This window comes from Galeopterus variegatus, unplaced genomic scaffold, assembly GCF_000696425.1.
Source record: "Galeopterus variegatus unplaced genomic scaffold, G_variegatus-3.0.2 Scaffold179, whole genome shotgun sequence".
Lineage (NCBI taxonomy): Eukaryota > Metazoa > Chordata > Mammalia > Dermoptera > Cynocephalidae > Galeopterus > Galeopterus variegatus.
Window position 1 is genome coordinate 592239 of NW_007726290.1, and position 19350 is coordinate 611588.

At 39.9% G+C, this 19350-nt stretch overlaps 1 protein-coding gene across 1 annotated transcript in view; it reads right to left on the reverse strand.

The window, feature by feature from the left end:
- Nucleotides 1-19350, reverse strand: part of SYNPR (synaptoporin) — a 187354-nt gene that overhangs the window by 143900 nt on the left and 24104 nt on the right. The window contains exon 2 of the mRNA XM_008564018.1: nt 1762-1886. Within this exon, the coding sequence (XP_008562240.1) occupies nt 1762-1886 (125 nt within the window). The remainder of the gene's footprint in view (nt 1-1761; nt 1887-19350) is intronic.

Consider the following 19350-nt stretch of genomic DNA (forward strand, 5'->3'; position numbering starts at 1 on the left):
CCTGGTGCGAAATCACTGTAGAAGCAATGTAGACCTTTCAATTTCATGAAGAATAGTTACTAAGCATCCCAGCCCTGCTGCCTGGCCATTGGCACTTCTTACCTCCCATCCTAGATCCCACATGTTAATCAGCGAGCATGCATTGGCTCAGCCGCTCTCCACCAGAAGCCAAGGGGTGCATCCAGATCTTTCGGGAGTATCAAGCACGCTCACGCCCATTTCCACCAGCACAGCACAGCTCTTATTACCAAATAACCAGGGCTTACATGTTTAATATTTCCGAGCTTGGTACTCTCTTATTAGTTAGTTAGGAGAGTATCTACTTAAGTAGGGGTGTTGGCAGCTTTTGTCAGTTCTATACTTAAAAGCTAGTCAGAATATTGGTATAAATGCCACTTTGCCATGATTCATCCCCTGTGAACTGAGGCACCTTTGCTTTAGACTAGAAAAAGTTCACTAGACCCATATTTTAAGAATGTGTTCCATGATAAACAAATCCTTTGAGATATTCAGCGGAAAAAGAGTTTTCGTGGCCAAATGTATTTGGGAAACATCATGTCTCTCTTGTTGCTTCAAAGTGCGCATTAGAAAAGCAAAGTGCTAAGAAGTATTTCATGAATTTATTTGTTCATATTTTAAAATTATCTCCCTTCCTTCCTTTCCTATCCCTCCCTCCTTTTTCTTCTTTTTACTTTTTCTCTCTTTTTAGTAACATTGCTTATATAGGACTCAATGGCAAAGATTTTTGAAAAACACTGTACTTGACTGTTTAAAAAAAGTTTGTAGGGGCTGATATTCACTTTTCTCTGTAATTACAGAGCCAGCACTGTGCCTTGTACAAGGTGCACACTCAATAAATGCTTGTTAGATTGAAGGGAACAAAAGAGTATATTAATTAAATGCTAAAATATTGTGATGAAAGCTGTTTTTTAAAAAATCACAGCAGTTATTTGGTGTCAAGTATTTGGGAGTTTTACAGAAATAAACTACTTCAAAATTGAATTAAATTAATCCACTTAAGGCATATGGATCAAAACCACAAGATGTCAGGTTTGGTTCAAGCCCTGGTAGGTATCTAGCTGTCATTGTAGACAGGGCACAGAGACAAATAAGGTATTATCTATCATATTGAATTTATAAAGAGGTTGAAAAAGTTATTTAAAGCAATTTAAATATAGCAGTAGAGATGTGAGCTCTGAGCTTAAGCCAGGTGGGCCCAAACCCTGACTCTGCCACTCACTGGCTGAGGGAATGTGGGCAAATGTATACCTGGCCTTGGTTTCCTCATTTGTTAATAGTGATGATAATAGTACTCCCCTCAAAGGGTCATTGTGATGATTTAGTGAGATTTAACAGTTAATTGCAGTGTCTGGCACATGAAAGCAATATTAGATATTAATATTATTAAACACATCATCAGCCAGAATTGCATAGTAAATATGAAATTAGAGGTGACACACGATTCTATAGAGAATTTGGGAGAACTTAGGAATGGAGAAAATGGATGAGGAAGAAGGAATTGTATAATCAAAGTCTCTGTATTGATAGCCCCATACTGGGGTCATATGTAGCTTTTTTTTTTTTTTGGAGGAGAGTCAATTCTGGCTTGAAGGAACAATTCATAAATCCTCCCAGGGTGAGGTGATGAGTGGGAACTCTGAGGGTTTTGTGGCTTCAGGCAGAATCGTTTCTGAGAGGAACCTCAGAAGGAAGACAGTGCCCCCTCTGTGAAGCTAGCGAGCACGAGCTGCCACTCCCTACCTGAACGGGTAGGCAAATGCGATGTCAATGCTGAGGTTACTTTCGGTCTTGTTGACGCAGTCCACACTCAGCCGCAGGCCTCCGGAATAGCCACCGCATGTTGCAAATGCAAAGATTGCAAAAAGCTGTGGAAGACAAAGAAAGAAGAGCAGGCAGCTGTTAGAGTGATGTTGACCTAGTGAGATGTGTCAATAGGAGCTTAATGTCTGGATTAGTGTACGGTCCTTATGAAGAGCAGCATTGCATCTGGTTCAGGCGGGAGGGTGAACAGTAGAATGATGCTGGGGACTGGGCAGGTGGTGTCTAAAAGAATAGTCAAGCTAGAGAAATGTTGCTTGGAGAATAATTAAAGACAAAGACGCAATAACTGTGTTTGAGCCTGTAAAGAGTTGTCATGCCTCATAGGGCAGAGACGCAATCCCTCAAATACCCGGAAAGCAATGCATGGGTTAACAATGGAAGTCTCCAGGTAGGAAGAATTGGAGGTGTTTCCTTTTTTTCATTTGGCTGCATTTTCTTCAATAAACATGTTTTGCTTTTGTAATAACATAGATTGATTTTTTTAAAAGTCATGGTCAGAGACTTCTAGAGCTAAAGGGTTGGGGAAGAGTAGTTGAGTATCTAAGAGATGCTATTTCAGAGCGCAAGATTTCAATATATTTCAGCCTCAAATCCCCATTAGTGGTTATATGTCTGTGTTGGGTGCTATTCCTAAGTCAGCTATTTAAAGTTTTGACTGGTCACCATTTAAGGTCATAGTCTATCCTGGTGTAAAACGTGAATCTGTGGGGAACTAGGCACCAAAAATTAGAAGTAGGTACTCAGGGAAATCTTCTAGAAAGAAGAGGCATCTAGAAAAGGCCTGAGATGGGAAGTTAGCAAATGCCACATTTTGTCCACTTCAAAGTTTGGTTACATTCAAAAGAATTTCCTGCTAATTTCCAAAGGAATCAAATGCATCAAATGCACCTAACACTAACATATGCTGGAATTCTCCAATTTATTTTATTTTAATTTTGGAATCCAGCTTCTTACAGCATTTGGGGTGCCTATTAGGAACACTAGCTCACTTTGCATGGTGAGAGGGATTATAGTTAGGTTAGGTACATGGGCTCTGGAATGTGACCTTGGGAAAGTGGCTCAGTTTCCCCATGCCTTGGTATCCCGATCAATAAAATAGCATTGATAATAACTCTTCTGGGTCATTTTGCTATTTGTGATATGATGCAGAGAGTTACTGTGGGCAAGAAGGCTGCTGGAGCAGGCAAATACCAAGTCTGTCTGGGCAGTTCAGAAAGGAGAATGAATATTATCTATAACATCCGCCACTGTAAGAACAGCCTTGGAATTGTCTCAATTGGCCATTTAACTTTAATAGCAAGAGACTGGTTAATGATAACAAAGCATGTAAAACCTTCACAGGAAAAGCAATGTTTTATAGATCATTTTCATGTGTGTGGCAGTTTTAAGTTATTAGTTTTTAAAAATCAGTGTTTTGTTTATGTACTCAAATAATGAACTAACAGAAAGAGAAATAAAGTAAGCCCATTTACACTTGTCACACAAAAAATAAAATACCTAGGGATCAATTTAACCAAGGAGGTGAAAGATCTCTACAATGAGAACCACAAACCACTTCTGAAAGAAATTAAGGAAGATGCAAAAAGATGGAAAGATGTTCCATGCTCTTGGATTGGAAGAATTAACATTGTGAAAATGTCTCTACTACCCAAAGTGATGTACAGATTCAATGGAATCCCCATCAAAATACCAATGACATTCTTCACAGAAATGGAAAACACAATCTTAATTTTCATATAGAACAACAAAAGGCTGAGAATAGCCAAGGCAATCCTGAGCAAAAAAAAAATTAAAATAAAGCCAGAGACATAACACTATCTGACTTCAAATTATACTACAAAGCTATTGTAACCAAAACATCATGGTACTGGCATAAAAATAGACACTCAGACCAGTGGAGCAGAATAGAGAACCCAGAAATCACCCCTCAGGCTTACAGCCATCTGATATTGGACAAAGGCAACAAAAATCTACATTGGAGAAAAGACTGCCTCTTCAACAAGTAGTGCTTAGAATATTGGATATCCATATACAGAAGAATGAAACTAGATATGCACCTCTTACCATATACTAAAATCAACCAAAATGGATTAAAGACTTAAATATAAGACCATAGTAGTGCGTTGGACTTGCAGAGGGAGAGAACGTTCCTTGGGCTACAAAGCAGACTGGGGGCAAAGAGGGAGTGGGAGGGAGGTTGGGGATAATTGGGTGGAGGACACGGGGTACAAACGCAATTTGTGGTAATGGGTATGCTGCCAGTACACATCTCGCCTTCACATCTTGGGCACGAGGGGTGACAATCAGCTCTGTATCTCATGAATATTCACAATAATAATAATAAAAAAGCTGTTTAAAGATGCATACTAAAAAAAAATTCAGTGTTTTAAAAATGGAAACAACTGACCAAAAGATATAGTAGATGTAGTAAGGGCAAAATGTGTTAATATGTGTTAACACTTGTGAAGCATTTAAAACAGATTCTGGCACAGTGCAAGCACTCACTAAATGTTAATGAAGACTATTGCTGTAAACAGTGGATGCTCCTGGCCATAAAACAGGAAATTTAGACTTAATCCCTAGCTAAATCCACACAACTGTCAGCCCTAATGAACCAACATCCAAGCAGTCTAGAATAGCTAATACTTTTCACCTTTTTTTGCTTTACATCTTAGTTTGCCTAACTGATAGGAGTTGACAAGGCATTCAGAAGCTATTCCAGTCCACTCCACAATCTGGAAATGATATGTAGAATGCCAGGGCTGAAGGGAACCTGATCTTTATCCTTATGGTGTGGATTTGCTTACTTCTCATGAACAAATGCTCTCTTCGTAGCAGCTCTTCATATTGGGAAGAATCAGGAGGAAATGATTCCCCCCCCCCCCTCAGGGCCTTCATGGTTTGCATTGCTTCTTGTAGGACCAAAAGCATGAAGCCTGGCTCGGTTTATAGGGACAGAAAGAAGACATCTGCCTTATTACCACTTTGGTCTTTAACCAAAAACCAAACCAACCCCTTTAAACTCTTTTTAGCCACATGCTCTACATAGTCAAAAGAACATTTGCCAAATCCTTTATGATGCCTGACTAGAAATTCTTGAGATATAATTCTGCAGATTCGAATTTTGCAAACAGTACTCAAAACCTGGAACATTTTTAAAGCTGGCCCATGTTACTTTTTTAAATAAAAATTTTTAAAAAGGTATAAGAACAAAAAGGTATAAAAGGAATAAATGAGAAATAAATCTCCCTCTCACGGGAGCCAGCTTCACGCACAGGCACGGGACCTGTGCTCGGCTTAATGCTCTGCTGTCGCTATCTTGAATTCTTAAGAACTTTATCTTTGAACCGAGTTTCGTAAATGAAGTCTGAGCAGTGAGCAGAGGAGATACATGTACCAGGTGTCTGCTTATCCACTCATCCGATGATGGACATTTGGGTTGATTCCAGCTTTTGGCTATTGTGAAGAGTGCTGCAATGAACATTGGGAAACAGGTATATTTTAATAGTTCAGTACTTAAATCTAGGTTTCATCATTTAGTGCTGGATGTCCCAGCCCTTTGTGATATGTCAAGATAGCATCTTTGATAAAACTCCTTCCAGAAGAAAGTATGGTGTAATGGGGTCCACAGCCCTGGGCTGTGGCTATAAAGAAAGCCCTTTCTGTCTCCAAGTTTTCTTATCTGTAAAATGGGAATATCTCCCATATCTCCCTGAATCACTGAGATAATTAAATGAGATGGAGTATGTATTTATGTGCCTCCCTCTCCCAATTCACACAGAGGTTTGTGTGATATTTACACATATGCATTTCTCTGGGGCAAGAGTCCTAAGTGTGTAATCAGCAGTTGTACACACAAATGTAGGGAGATGTTGTCCATTGTGGCCATTTCAAAGTGCCTCATATGGGCCAGGTATTGTGCCCAGCACTTAACATATGTGATCATATTTCCTCATGGTAACAACGTTGTGAGGGTGTGTGTGTGTGTGTGTGTGTGTGCACGTAAAGCTTAATATTCTATATTAAAGATACATCAGAATAGCATAGTTGCTTCAAAAAGTTGCATTTAAAAAATTCCTTGGGACATTAAAATGTAGCAATTTAGAGTAGAAGGGCATCAAAATAAATCTTGCCCTGCCTCTCTCTTCCCTTTCCCTGACTCTGCAGAAAGGTTGGTAGACTGGTACAAAGTGTTACTGTTAGATAGGAAGAATAAGTTCTGGTTCTAGGGTGACAATAACTAAAATATTGCTTTGTACATTTCAAGATAGAAAAGAGGATCTTGAATGTTATAACCACAAAGAAATGATAAATATTTAGGTGATAGATATGCTAACAATTCTGATTAGATTGTTATATAATATATGCATGTATTGAACAACAAACTGTACTCCATAAACATGTACAATGAAAAAAGTAAATATAATAAAATTTTTAAAAACTTTAAAAAAATGTTCATTTCAGTGTTTAGTAGCTATAAAGAAACTACATTAGCTTTTCATCTTACATTGAAGTGCTTTATATACAGTAAAGCACTCCATATAATGAACATAAGATGAAAAAATAATTATGTATTTAACTAGTTCAAAATGCTAGATGCATGCAAAAGAGGCATTAGACTATTGAAACCACATATATGACTATTTTTTCCTTTAGCTTCCATTGAGCTCTGGAAACACAAGACATTGTACTTGAGTTAAATATACCTATGGGTTTTCTGGTTAAGTTTCTCTCTTCCCCGCAGTCCTCACTGATTAAAGGGAAATCATACTGCGTGACTGATATCAAATTCATATGGGTTTGTTGAGGACTAAACAGATAATGTCTGTATAACACTGGAAGAGTCAGATCCTGCTGAGTGAATAACTTGTTACAGGGATGGTTGATTCCATATTTGGAAGGGTGAAATCAATTCCTTCGGAGTTTATCAGCCAGGGGCTGGGTCCTGTAATTAGCATATATCAAGACACAGTGAGGAGAGGGGACCGGAGGCTCTTTGGGGAGGGAGGGTTTTTGAGATGCCCTTGGTGTTGTAGAGAAATATAGAGTGGAGGAAACTTCAGAAATCCTACTGATTTCCCTTCCAGTACTTTGCTCGAGCACTCCACCCTAGGTGGAGCACAGCAGTTGTGGAGTTAGGCAGACCTGAGTTTGAGCCCAATCCCTAGCTCTGCAACACGGGGCAAATTACATCACTTCTGCAAACCTCAGTTTCTACATCTACTAGACCAAGACTAACTCACTGATTCATTCAGCAGATGGTTAATGGTGTACTTACTACATGCCAGCTGTCGGGGAACAGAAAGGTTAAAAATCAGAGAAAAGACAAAGATGAAGAAGGTTCCTGCCCGTCATGGAGCTTAATGCTGGATGGGGAGACAGACAGAACCAAAAAGAACATCCACATAAAATAGTTACAAATTATGTTAAATGTTTTGAGGGGAAGCTACTCTAGACAGGAAGTTATGCTTGAGGACATCACATTTATGCTAAGACCTGGAACAGGAACAAGAGGAAACCATGTAAAAAGTTGAGGGAAAAGTGCTCTGGTCAGAGGGAACAGCATGTGTGACAGTTCTTGGGGAGGAAAAGCTTGACAAGTACTAGAGCCAATGGAAGGAGGTTGAGAGTAATTGTATTTCCCTCCTAGGACTGTTGTGCATATTAACTGAGAGAACACATGTAAGCCCAGAGCTGTCAGTAAATGTTAAATTATCTCCTCTGTCTTCGTCATCTCCTTCCTGTCACTAATACTGTGGTTCCTACAATTACTACTGTTACTACTACACTAATGAAACCTGAGCCTGGAGGGAAATTCCCTTGTCTCAACTTAGCTAGAGTGGAAGCAGAACTAGGATTCTGGACTCTAGACTCCCTGAGTCCTTGTTCTTCTACCTAGCTCTAGAATTGCAGAAAGAACAATTTTTGTTCATATGAATAGGAGTTGACTGTCAAATGGTCCAGTATCCTTTGCCCAGAAATTCACCATGGATGCTTTAGTGACCTGAGGTTCTCCATGTTTCTCCTGAATATCTCACAAATGCATACCTGCAAGCTCATTACTGGAGCAGATGGTTATTTCCCTTACCTCCCTCCTTCCCTTCCTCCTTTCCTTCCTTCCTATTATCCTTGATGGGGTGGAGGAATTTAGAAGGAGGACCTTGGAAGACATTGTAAATAGACAGAACCTTTCTTAGCTTGACAACTGATGTTCTGAGGGGCCATTAATATTAGCACCAGGAAGGTTTGTGTGTCTCATAGATGCTTGGCTTTGCAAGACTAAGGCCGTTTCCTAATACAGGCACTATCCGCTTCCAGGAGATGGAAAAGATGGAATAACTTTCTGTTATGTAGCCAGGATGGAATGAGAACTGGAGGTGAATCCAGGGAGGCCAAGGAGGAAGAAAAGCCTGAGGGGACACTGTGGCGGGTATGGAAAAAGGTGAGAGAGAGGAGCTAAAGAAAAAGTTCTTTATCTGAGCCCGACTCTGTAAGCAACTTGACAGATGTACAGATGCAGGGTGGGAAGTTGGGGGGGGGGTGAGGTGTATGCACGTACACATGTGTGTATTTTCTCCAAACTCTGGGCTCTGCACATCGACCCTCAACCAACTCTATGCCTTCTTTCTGGTGATGTGTGTACTAGCCCACCTCTCTAGACATTGAAGGCATAACCCAGGGGCAAAAATCTACTTACCCTTCAAGTGGAATTGTAAAGCCTCTTTGTTCCCATCTTTCCTCAAGCTCCCAATTCTTCTCGAACAAAACAGAAACCCCATCCTCATGTCAAACCACTGGCCCAATCATTCACTTCCCTTGAGTTCAGGGGGCCAAAATAAATCTACAATGAACCCTCATTTCACTATTTTCTTGGATGATCTATGGCTCTGTCCCTAAAAACAAAAAACGACTCTTGAACAAAATTAGACAACAGAGAGTCCCCTTGCATGCCATCTGATTAGAAATACATTCAGGTGAAAGAGAACAGAAGAATTGCCCTGCATTTTCTGGCTTATAAGCATCTACAAACCAAAGCCACCCACAGCAGGAGTGATACCTTTGCACAGTTAATGACTTCTAAGGTTTTTCCCTGGAAAGAGGGCAAGCAGTTGCCTTCTTGGAACTAATCGAACCACACAAGGAATATCAATGAAAGATGCTATTAATCCTTCTGTTTATTTGCAAGTCATAGTAGAAAGACAGGAAGACAGGAAATCAGGCTGATTAATGGCTCTTGTGAGGATCCTCTTGTAGGGATTTGGCAGTGAAGTCAGGGAGCAGATTTCTCCCAAGGCCTGGTACACAATTCCAGGCATAAAGCATGCCTTGGAAGAAACAAGTGAGAGGAAGGAAACTGGCAGGTAAGGAATTGGGAGATTGGACCAAGTAGTGGTACTCACATTACCACCAAGCTGTGTGTGCCAACAACCAGCTCTCTTGGAGCTAAAGCTGTGATTTGTAGCATTTGCCTATTTCCATAATGTAATAGTTTTACCATGGCCAATTCCAAGCTACAAACATAATACCTCTGCACTTGGATTGGGAAGAGATCTGCAAAATCAGCTGTGCTCCAGCAGGCCATTGCCACCAAGAGACTCCCCTGGGACAAGAACCTTCACCCACTTTGGTTTTTCATTGGTTCACTCCTTTTCCATCAGGTATGATTACTCATTCTTCCATTCATTAATCTGCTCAACTGCTTATTCACTTAGTGTAGCAGAAGCTGTTGATGGCCTGCCTATATCTCCTTAGCCCACTTGAGAGGCCACCTGCAACTTCAGGGGGACAGTCCTCATGCACACGAAGGCTTCCTCCCTCACACACCTGAATCTCACAGCTGAGAGCTTCCTCAGGTAGCACGACTGTGCTTGGCCTGTTACTGGAGCTGGAGAAGGCAGAAGTCCCCAAGAGTTAATTCTCTGGCAGCTTCCAATCAATTTGGGATAGAAATTGGTGGATAAAAACCCCCATGTTCCTGGCTCTCTGTGGGACAACTTGGAGGGGTATTTGATACAGTTCCTCAGAGGGTACCCATTGGGAGTGAGCCCCCGTAGATCACAGAAACAACCTACTCATTAACACACCCTTGGTTGGCTTTCTTCTTTTCCCTGTCCCACTCCCCACCTGTCATTGTGCTTCCTGCCATTGCCTCCTAAATAAACTTCTTGAACCAAAATTCTTGTCTCAGGATCTTCTTTTGGGAAATTCAACTAAAACAGTGATCAAATGCTGACTGAGTGAGCACCTATTACGCTTCAGCCACTGCAGTGGGCCCTGGGACTACATTAATAAAGGAACTTGTATTTCCCTGACCCCCTTATCTTATGCTTTTCTGCTTCTGACTGACCACACTCTAGTCTCTCCAGCTGCCTCCAAATAAGCTGAGCTCCTTCCAGCCACAGACGCTTTCTGTCCCCTTCACCCAAAACTTCCTTCCTCTCATGGATGGCTCCCTCTCATCCTTCCTTTTCCTTTTTAAATAGGAAGTCTTCTTGGACTACATCATCTAAACGAGTCTTCTTCACCCCATCCCACCCCCACCATCACCCCCATTATTCTGTTTTTTGTGGGGTTTTTTTTGCACAGGCAGACTTTTTAAAAATCTGTATTTGGTTGGTATTAGTTATTCACTTCTTATGCCTTGTTTTACCACTTCCTTGAGGAAGGGTGATGGGCTTGTTTTTGTTTATTGTTGAATCTCCACAACGTTGCACAGTGCTGAGAATGAAGTAGGCCCTCCTTAGTGCTGCTGACCAAAAACATAAAAAAAGAGACATAACCGCCCCCCCCAAAGGGAGCTGGCTATGTTGGGGGGGGGGATAGAGACCAGTGAATAAACAGGCACTGTGACAGTGCTTTACTCTGGTGGCAGTGATGGAAGCATGTTAGGGAAACTATCATACATACTTGCAGAGGCGGGGAGGGGACACAGCTGTCTGGAGGTATGAACAGCTAAGCAGAAACCAGGAAAGCATGTCTGATTTATGCAGGTAAGTGTGAGAAAAAGAGCATTTTAGGCAGAGAGAGCAGCAAGTCAAAAACGTACAAGTGAGCAAGGAAAGCACATTTGGGCTGTGCAGTTGGCATGACTGGAGCATAAGTTGTAGAGTGGGAAGAAGGGAGTGACTCAGTTCAAAACGCAGGCAGAAATGTGTCAGCTATGGTCTAGCAGCGATCTAAAAATGATGATACCCCATATTGATAAAGTTTGGATATGTTGTTCCCCCAAAGCTCATGTCAAAATCTGATCACCAGTATGGCAGTATTGGGAGCTCTTCAGGTATTGGGGGTGGGGCGGTGGATCGCTTATGAATAGATTAATGCCCTCCCTGGGGGAGGGGGTCGTGAGTGAGTTCTCACTCTATTAGTTCCCATGAAAGCTGGTTGTTTAAAGGACCCTGGCACCTCCACCCCCCCCTCTTGCTTCCTCTTGCCATGTGATCTGCTTGTACCCGCCAGCTGCCTGCCACTTTCTGCCATGAGTAGAAGCAGCCTGAGGCCCATGCCAGATGCAGCTGTCCCAGAATCGTAAGCCAAATAAACCTGTTTTCTCTATGAATTACCCAGTTTCAGGTGTTCTACTACAGCAACACAAAAATGGACTAATACACATATCTAGCCACATGTGTAATTCTTCACACTATGATGGTAGAGTTGAGTACTTGCAACAGGAAACATATGGTCCACAAAGCCAAACGTATTTACTATCTGACCCTTACAAGTATAGTTTGTCAATACAAGAAACCTGGGTTTTAGGAGGGGAGGGGCATGACCAAATTTGCAGTCTGAAAGGCCACACTGGTTACAGTGAAGAGTGTGGGTTGCAGAGGGTGAGACTAGATACTGGAAGATGAGGAAGTGTCTTACTTCCTTACACAAACTGGAGGTCATTTGCTAACAGGACTGTGCCTCAGGAATCTTTGTGTTCCTCATTGTGCCAGCATGTCGTAGGTGGCTCATAAATTTTATCAAGTGAGTGCATATAGGAATGCACGGACAAGAGAAGATGAGAGGATGAAGAGCCCCAAAACAGGGTTTTGTGCACTGAATAACCCCATAATAAACATCACGATGATGATAGTAATAATAAAATAACTATGTTTAGTTCTCTGTGCCAGTCTCTTCAGTAAGTACATTATTTACATTGGTTTATTTAATCTTCTCACCACCCCCTGAAGTGGGGACATGTCTCTCATGTTACAGGTGAGGGAACTGAAGTTAAGTGGCATGACCGAGGTCTCACGGATTATCGGTAAGTGAAATATTCATAGTTTGAACTCATATCTGCCTCTCTCTATATTTATCTTCCTTCTTTCCCACTCTCCCAGGGATGTGAAGGGGTCTCTGTCAGCTGGAGCACTCTCTGGAAAGACTACTATGTACAGAAATATAAATTATGGGCTTTCTAATTAAGGCTTTCTTTGTCACATTGATATTCAGAAAGCCAAGTGAAAGCTAAATGAAGCCTCTGTGAGACAAAGCCCTGATCCTCCAGACTGATGCCAGGGTAGCTCACAGATTCTGCCCAGCAACACAAGCCTGCACTCTGCAGCATCACAGGCCATCAGGGGAAGGGAGTAGAGTCTGGCATGACAGGCATATTTGGAAAGCCTGATGTGAGTAGGTTATATGCTGATTACACTTGACAAGTCCCTCCCTGTCACTGCCAGCCACCCACAGCCGGGGTGCTGGGATTCTCATTTTCATGCTGCTCCATTATTCAACAGCTTATAGGTGAGAGAGACCCAAATGCACCCCTTTACACCCCAATGTACCCCTCTTGCCCTTCCTCCTTTTATAGTCTGTCTTGGGCTGATGAGCCATCTGTCCTCAGCACCTCTAAGAGCATTTCTGGGAACACAGTTGTTTGTAGGAGCTGATCCCCTCAACAGTAGCCCTGAAAAAGCCAGGAATACACACTGTCAGGATGTTTCCCAGGGCAGAAAGAGCTTTTGATTGACTGGAAGCTGCCAGTAGACTGAAAAACCCCTCTAAAATGTAATGTTCTGTTCCCACTAATCTTTCTCTAATTCTTCTTTCTTTTAGTTTTTCTTCTCCAAATGATAATAGGATTTTTTCTTTTTAAGGAAATTGACTGAGAGTCTTCTTAGCCATTAACTTATGGTTACTACAACAGGTATACAAAACTTTGACCCCAAAAGTTTTTGTGAACAACCCATAAAACCTTGGATGGGGCCGTCATATGAAGATAAAAACTGAAAATTGTCCCTGGAAGACAGTAAAATTTTGTTTTATTTGCAGGCACTGAAAACTATTGTTAAAAATCTTTCTCCCCATAGAGCTTTGTTTTTTCCTGCATATAACTCTCTGTGTTCTTAAATGGCTCCAATATCTTCCATGCTGTATTCCATTTCATGCTACTTAAAAATGGGACACTGTGCCCTTGTTGCTGCTTTTTGATTTGTGTGAAATCTTCCCAGGTATAAGCAGCCTTACAGAATTGGTACTTCACACCATCAACTGAAGAATTCTGATCAGGCCCTGCAGAAGAAGAACTCCAAATTACTCACATGGCAAAAGGAATTTCTGTTTTCATTTTCTTGTACTTGCAGGCTAGGAATTAGATCAGTTAGCAAAGTATTTTGCTGAAGATAACAGAAAGCATTACCTGTAGTGGCTTAAACAAATAGGGGTTTGCTTTTCACGCATATCATAAATTCTAGAATTAGGTGGCTGCTGGTATTCATGATGTCTGGGCCAACATTTCTTTGGTTCTTATGGTCTTTGCCTCATGATCACAAAATAGCTGCTGTGTCCATTGACATCTTTAGCTGCATTGGAGCTAGGAAGTGAATATTCGGATTTCCTGAACTCCACAGAAGAAGTAGGTATGGGGCCAAGGGTTGGGAATGACTGTTGAATTAGTCAGTCTCCATTTTCTGCCACAGAACAGATGGGGGAAAGACGGCAGAAGTAAAACAAGCTTCCTAGGCATTTGATAAAGGCAAGACAGCATGGTCAAGCCCATTCAGCATCTGGTCACTTCCCTTTCCCTAGCGAGTGCCTAGAGAGTCCTGTCTCTGTATCCAATTTGCTAGTTTTAACTTTTGCCCATGAATTGAAATTTAATTTTCCACTTGAATTTTATTATCCCACATAAAGCCTGACACAAATCTTTAAAATAAAACACATGGCTGAAATAGTAAAAATAATTTGGAAACAATCTTCATGCCTGTAAAAAAAAAGTAGATAGTTAAATAAATTATGAGGCATTCAACCAATGGAATCTTATGCAATGGTTAAAATGAATAAATAGCAGTATAGAAGGTCAAAAGTTGTTTATAATCTTTTGTAAAGTAAATAAAAAAATAAATTGCCACGTATAACATACATGTATTGCATTTTTGTGAAAGGAAAACTTTATACATATATACATTTTTTAAAGACGTTGAAAAGGTCTGGAGAGAGAGCACTAAATTTGTTACCATTGAGATTGGAATTTGGAGTCAGAATCTTAGTTTCTAGCTGTTTTTGTATTATCTAAATTTCTTCCAATAAATGTAAATAACTTTTGCAACTAAAAAAATTTAAAATTGCAAATTTAGACATCCTGTGGGTAACATGAACAAAGTAAATTCATATCTGTCATTAGACGGCAGTGCTGTTTTTAATTTTCATTTGGATGAAAAAATATAAAGTTAAAGAAACCCACTCCCTTTTGGAATTACCTCAGCAGTACTTTCAAATTATTTGTATTTACAGAGACTATCACTGAAAGAACATTTTTGATCTGATTATTTAATAAAATATTTTCGCAAAGTCACTCTTCAGAATCAAAGTAAAATACACCGTGGGAATATATGGCTCAAGTACAGCACCAATTATTAGTTGAGTAAAAAGTGCAACTTAGGGCCGGCCCGGTGGCGCAATGGAGAGTGCGCCGCTTGGGAGTGTGGTGGCGCTCCCGCCGAGGGTTCGGATCCCATGTAGAGACCGGTTCCCGCTCACTGGCTGAGTGCGGTGCGGGCGCAACACCGAGGGTTGCGATCCCGTTGCTGGTCCCCGGTACGGGTGCGACACCGAGGGTTGCGATCCCATTACCAGTCAGTAAAAAAGACAAAAAGGAAAAAAAAAAGTGCAACTTATCTTTCATCAGCTTTCAGAAGGATAATTGCTTTCAAAGGAATCAACTCCATTTCTCTCCTATCTATCATAATGGAATAACAAGATAAAATAAAAATTCAGGGCCAGCCTGGTGGCGTACTGCTACAGTGCGCCGCTTAGGAGTGCGGCGGCGCTCCCGCCGAGGGTTCAGATCCCACATACAGACCGGTTCCCGCTCACTGGCTGAGCGAGGTGCGGGCGCGACACTGAGGGTTGCAGTCCATTGCCGGACACAAAAAAAGACAAAAAGGAAAAAAAATAAAAATAAAAAAATAAAAATTCAACAGAGCTTCTCCCTTAGAGCTGACATCATTTCTCTGACATCTGATTAGAGGGAGACTTGTGAATTAATTTATTGCCTATGTTAGTGTTTTTGAACTTGACATTTTTCCTGGGTAAACTTGTGGCATGGACTAACTGAATTTTCTTACCTACCATAACTACATCTTAGCTCATTGGAGAAAATAATTGATGCTAGATATCTTAACTGCATGCTTCTGCTTGATAAGAAAATTAGAGCAGGATAAGCTCAAGGTGCACAGTCACTGCTCTGCAGTTCAATAATAATCATTGAATATGCTGGTGTGAACTATTCCTTGCCAGAAGCTATGCTTTCATAATAATGCATAATAATTAAATTTTTAAAATTAAAAATAAGTCACAACCCTCAACTCTCCCCTCCGTTTATTTTTTAGAGTAGGCTTCAGAATACCATGCTCAGTGTTCTCTTACTAGAAAATAAAATTCCTGTTGGGATTCAATTCTGGTTGAATTCAGTGTATTTTGCATGTCTTCTTTAACATTTAAATATTTCACCAACTAGAGTTGTATTTATATCCATAAAGCAATTTAGAATACCATAGGGTTATTTTGGAAAAAATATTGATCCATAACCAATTGGCTGCATTCAATTAATGTCTTTTCACTAGCCAGCAAGTCATTAAGCAGAGAAGTCTCTCTCATCCGCCCTCCTTTTTTTTCTTTTAATTCAGCTTCATCTTAATAAAAGACAAGCACAGTGTTCCATTAACAGAATAGGAGATGATTTTTTTTTGCAATTTTTTTTGTGATTTATGGCTATATTAAATAAATTCCAGGGTTTACCAACTATAGGCCACGAGTAGAAACAGTCACCATATTTAAGCTCATGAGCTAAAACGTAGCAATCCAGAATTAGTCATAGAACTACTTATTATCAGAAGAATTTTGAAACATGCAAATAATTGTGTATAGAAATTTGAAGGCCTTTTTACATTCTGAGTCCTTTGAACACTTCACTGGCAAGTCTCACCTCTATAGCTGCTCATACTACAAGACACTCATAGAGTAGTTCTGACCATTCTGATTTCTGACTTGGAAATCAGTGTCTGAACCTCTGAGACATGATTCACGGTCATTAAATCCCCTCTCTAGCAAGGAAACTTGCTACGATGTATTATTTTGATTGCATAATGGAAAAGAAATAAACCTAAAATAGGCAGCTGAAAGGTAGCACGTGAGAAATTTCAAAATACTGCTGCAGAAGTTCTAGAGGAACAGTTTGAAGTATATTCTTAAGTAGTATTTTCTGATTATAATTATAATCATAATAACAATAACCAGAATTGCTGCTGCTACTTAGTGAGCTTCTATTTGTATCCAGAAATGCACTGGGTGCTTTACAGACATTATCTCATTGAAATGTCATAACAGTAGGGTAGGTACCAACATTATCCCCATTTCAGAGCTAGATAAACCATGGCTTAGAGGGATTAAGTGATTCGTCTAAGGCCACACAAATAGAGAACGATAGTTTAAATCCATGAGTTCACAACTATACTAGAAGGAAAAACTAAACACAAAAATATAATTGGTCACTGTTAGACGATATTAGTGAACAAACTCATTAGTTTAAAAACTGGTAAGTAAAAGAAAAGAATCAATCATTTATCTTGCCTTTCCTTTAAGAGTGCTACCAGTAGGCGACCAAAGAGTAAAAAGAGGAAGTAATCTTTATAAAAGTATTCAGCTAATAATGAAGAAGGGATGATAGAATTAGAGTATCACCATTTTGCAACTTGCTATAGATTGAATATTTGTGTTCCCCCACCCCAATTCATATTCTGAAGCCCTAACACCCAGTGTGTCTGTATTTGAAGATGGGGCCTCTAAGGAAGTAAGTAAGATTAAATGAGGTCATAGGGGTGGGACCCTGATTCCTAGTCCTTATAAGAAGAGACACCAGCTCTCTCTCTTTCTCTACAAGTGCACACACCAAGGAAAGGCCATGTGAGCACACAGTGAGATGGCAGCCATTTGCAAGCCAAGAGAAGAGGCCTCAGAATGATACCTGCCTTGCCACCTCCTTGAATTTACACTTCCAATTGTCCAGAACTGTTAAAAATAAATTTCTGTCATTTAAGCCACCCAGTCTAGGGTATTTTGTTATAGAAGCCTGAGCTGTCTAAGAAACAACCCTTCATGAATTAATAAATCTAAGCACTGATGACTGATACCACAAACGAGAGATAACCAGAAATTATGTGCCTTGAATGGAAGAACACACCAAGTTTGAAGTATTCTTGGCAAAAAAAAAAAAACAAACAAACCCAAAACAACAACAGAAAACCAAACCCTGAATTTGAGCAAGACTGTATGTCCAGTTAGCAATTTACAAAAAATACAGGAGCAAGATGAACATGTAAAATGACACTGCGGGGATGAAATCATTAAAACCCAGACCCTGAGAAACCCTTCAAGGGAAAACACTTTATTTATACAAGTAAAACAGCAAACTACCAAAATGTACCTCCTCCCCAAAAAAGGGAGTGGGGAGAAGGAGAGAAAGAGACAAGAGATTATAGATTAAAAGGTCTTAAGAGATATATCAACCAATCACAATGAGTGGATTTATTTTTTTATCTAGATTCAAGAAAATTGAAAAAAATAGTGAGATTAAGTGAGACATTTGGAAATATATAGATATTTATGACATTGAATTGCTGCTAATTTTTTACATATGATATGATATTATGGTATTTTTGTTTTAAATGCCTTTAAGATGCATAGTACTTTGTTTATAGGAGAAATGACATGCTTGGGGAGTGTAAAGATGAGAGTATGAAAGGAAAAACATTGGCTGTGAGCTGATTATAGTTGGAGCTAGGCAATGAGGAAGTAGAAGGTTATTATATTATTCTGTGTTTCTTTATATATGTTTGAAGTTTTCTATTATTAAAAGTTTTAAAAATTGAGATCCTATTATGAAGAAATCTATATTCAGTATAAGTTTGACAAAATTCAATATAGTTTTTTCATTTAACATATATAAACAGTTTTCTTGCAAGAATATTTTTAAAAATCTTAATCAAAATTCCTGAGAGGAATACTTTTAAAAAAATTATTTTTATTTTTTAGAATGTATTTTTTAAAATTATGAATATTCATGAGATACAAAGCAAATTGGCAGCCCTTGTACCCATGTGTGAGGGCCAGATTCATACTGGCAGCATACCCATTACCAGAAATTACTTTTGTACCTCATGTCCCCACCCAATTATCCTCCAACCTCTGTCCTCCTTCTCCTTTCACCCCCACTCCACTTTGTAGCCCTAGGAATATTCCCTCTCTCTGTAAAACCAACACACTACCGTGGTCTTTCTTTCTTTCCTTCTTTCTCTCAGCTCCCACATATGAGTGAACACATGTGGTATTTATCCCTCTGGGCTTTGCTTATTTCACTCAACATAAGTTTCTCAAGGCTCTTCCATGTTGTTGCAAATGGGAGTATTTCATTCTTGTTTATGGCAGAGTAATATTCCATTGTGTATGTATACCACACTTTCCTTATCCAATCATCCATCAATGGACATTTACGTTGGTTCCATCTCTTGGCTATTGTAAACAGAGCTGCAATGAACATGGGAGTACAGGTATCCCTTCGACATGATGATTTCCATTGCTCTGGGTATATACCCAGAAGTGGGATTGCTGGATTATACAGAAGATCTATCTGTAGTTGTTCAAGAAACCCATACTGTTTTCCATAGTGTTTGTACTAATTTACAGTCTCACCAACAGTGTAGGAGCATTCCCTTCTCTCCACACCCTCACTAGCATTTGTTATCCACCATCTTTTTGATTATAGCCAATCTAACTGGGGTGAGGTGGAATCTCAATGTAGTTTTAATTTGCATTTCCCTGCTAACTAGTGATGTTGAGCATTTTTCCATGTACCTGTTGGCCATTTGTATGTCTTCCTTTGAAACATGTCTATTCAGCTCCTTTGCCCATTTTTTAATTGGGTTAGTTTTCTTTTAGTGTATAATTGCTTGAGTTCTATGTGTATTCTGGGTATTAATCCCTTGTTGGACGCATAGTTATCAAAAATTTTCTCCCACTCTG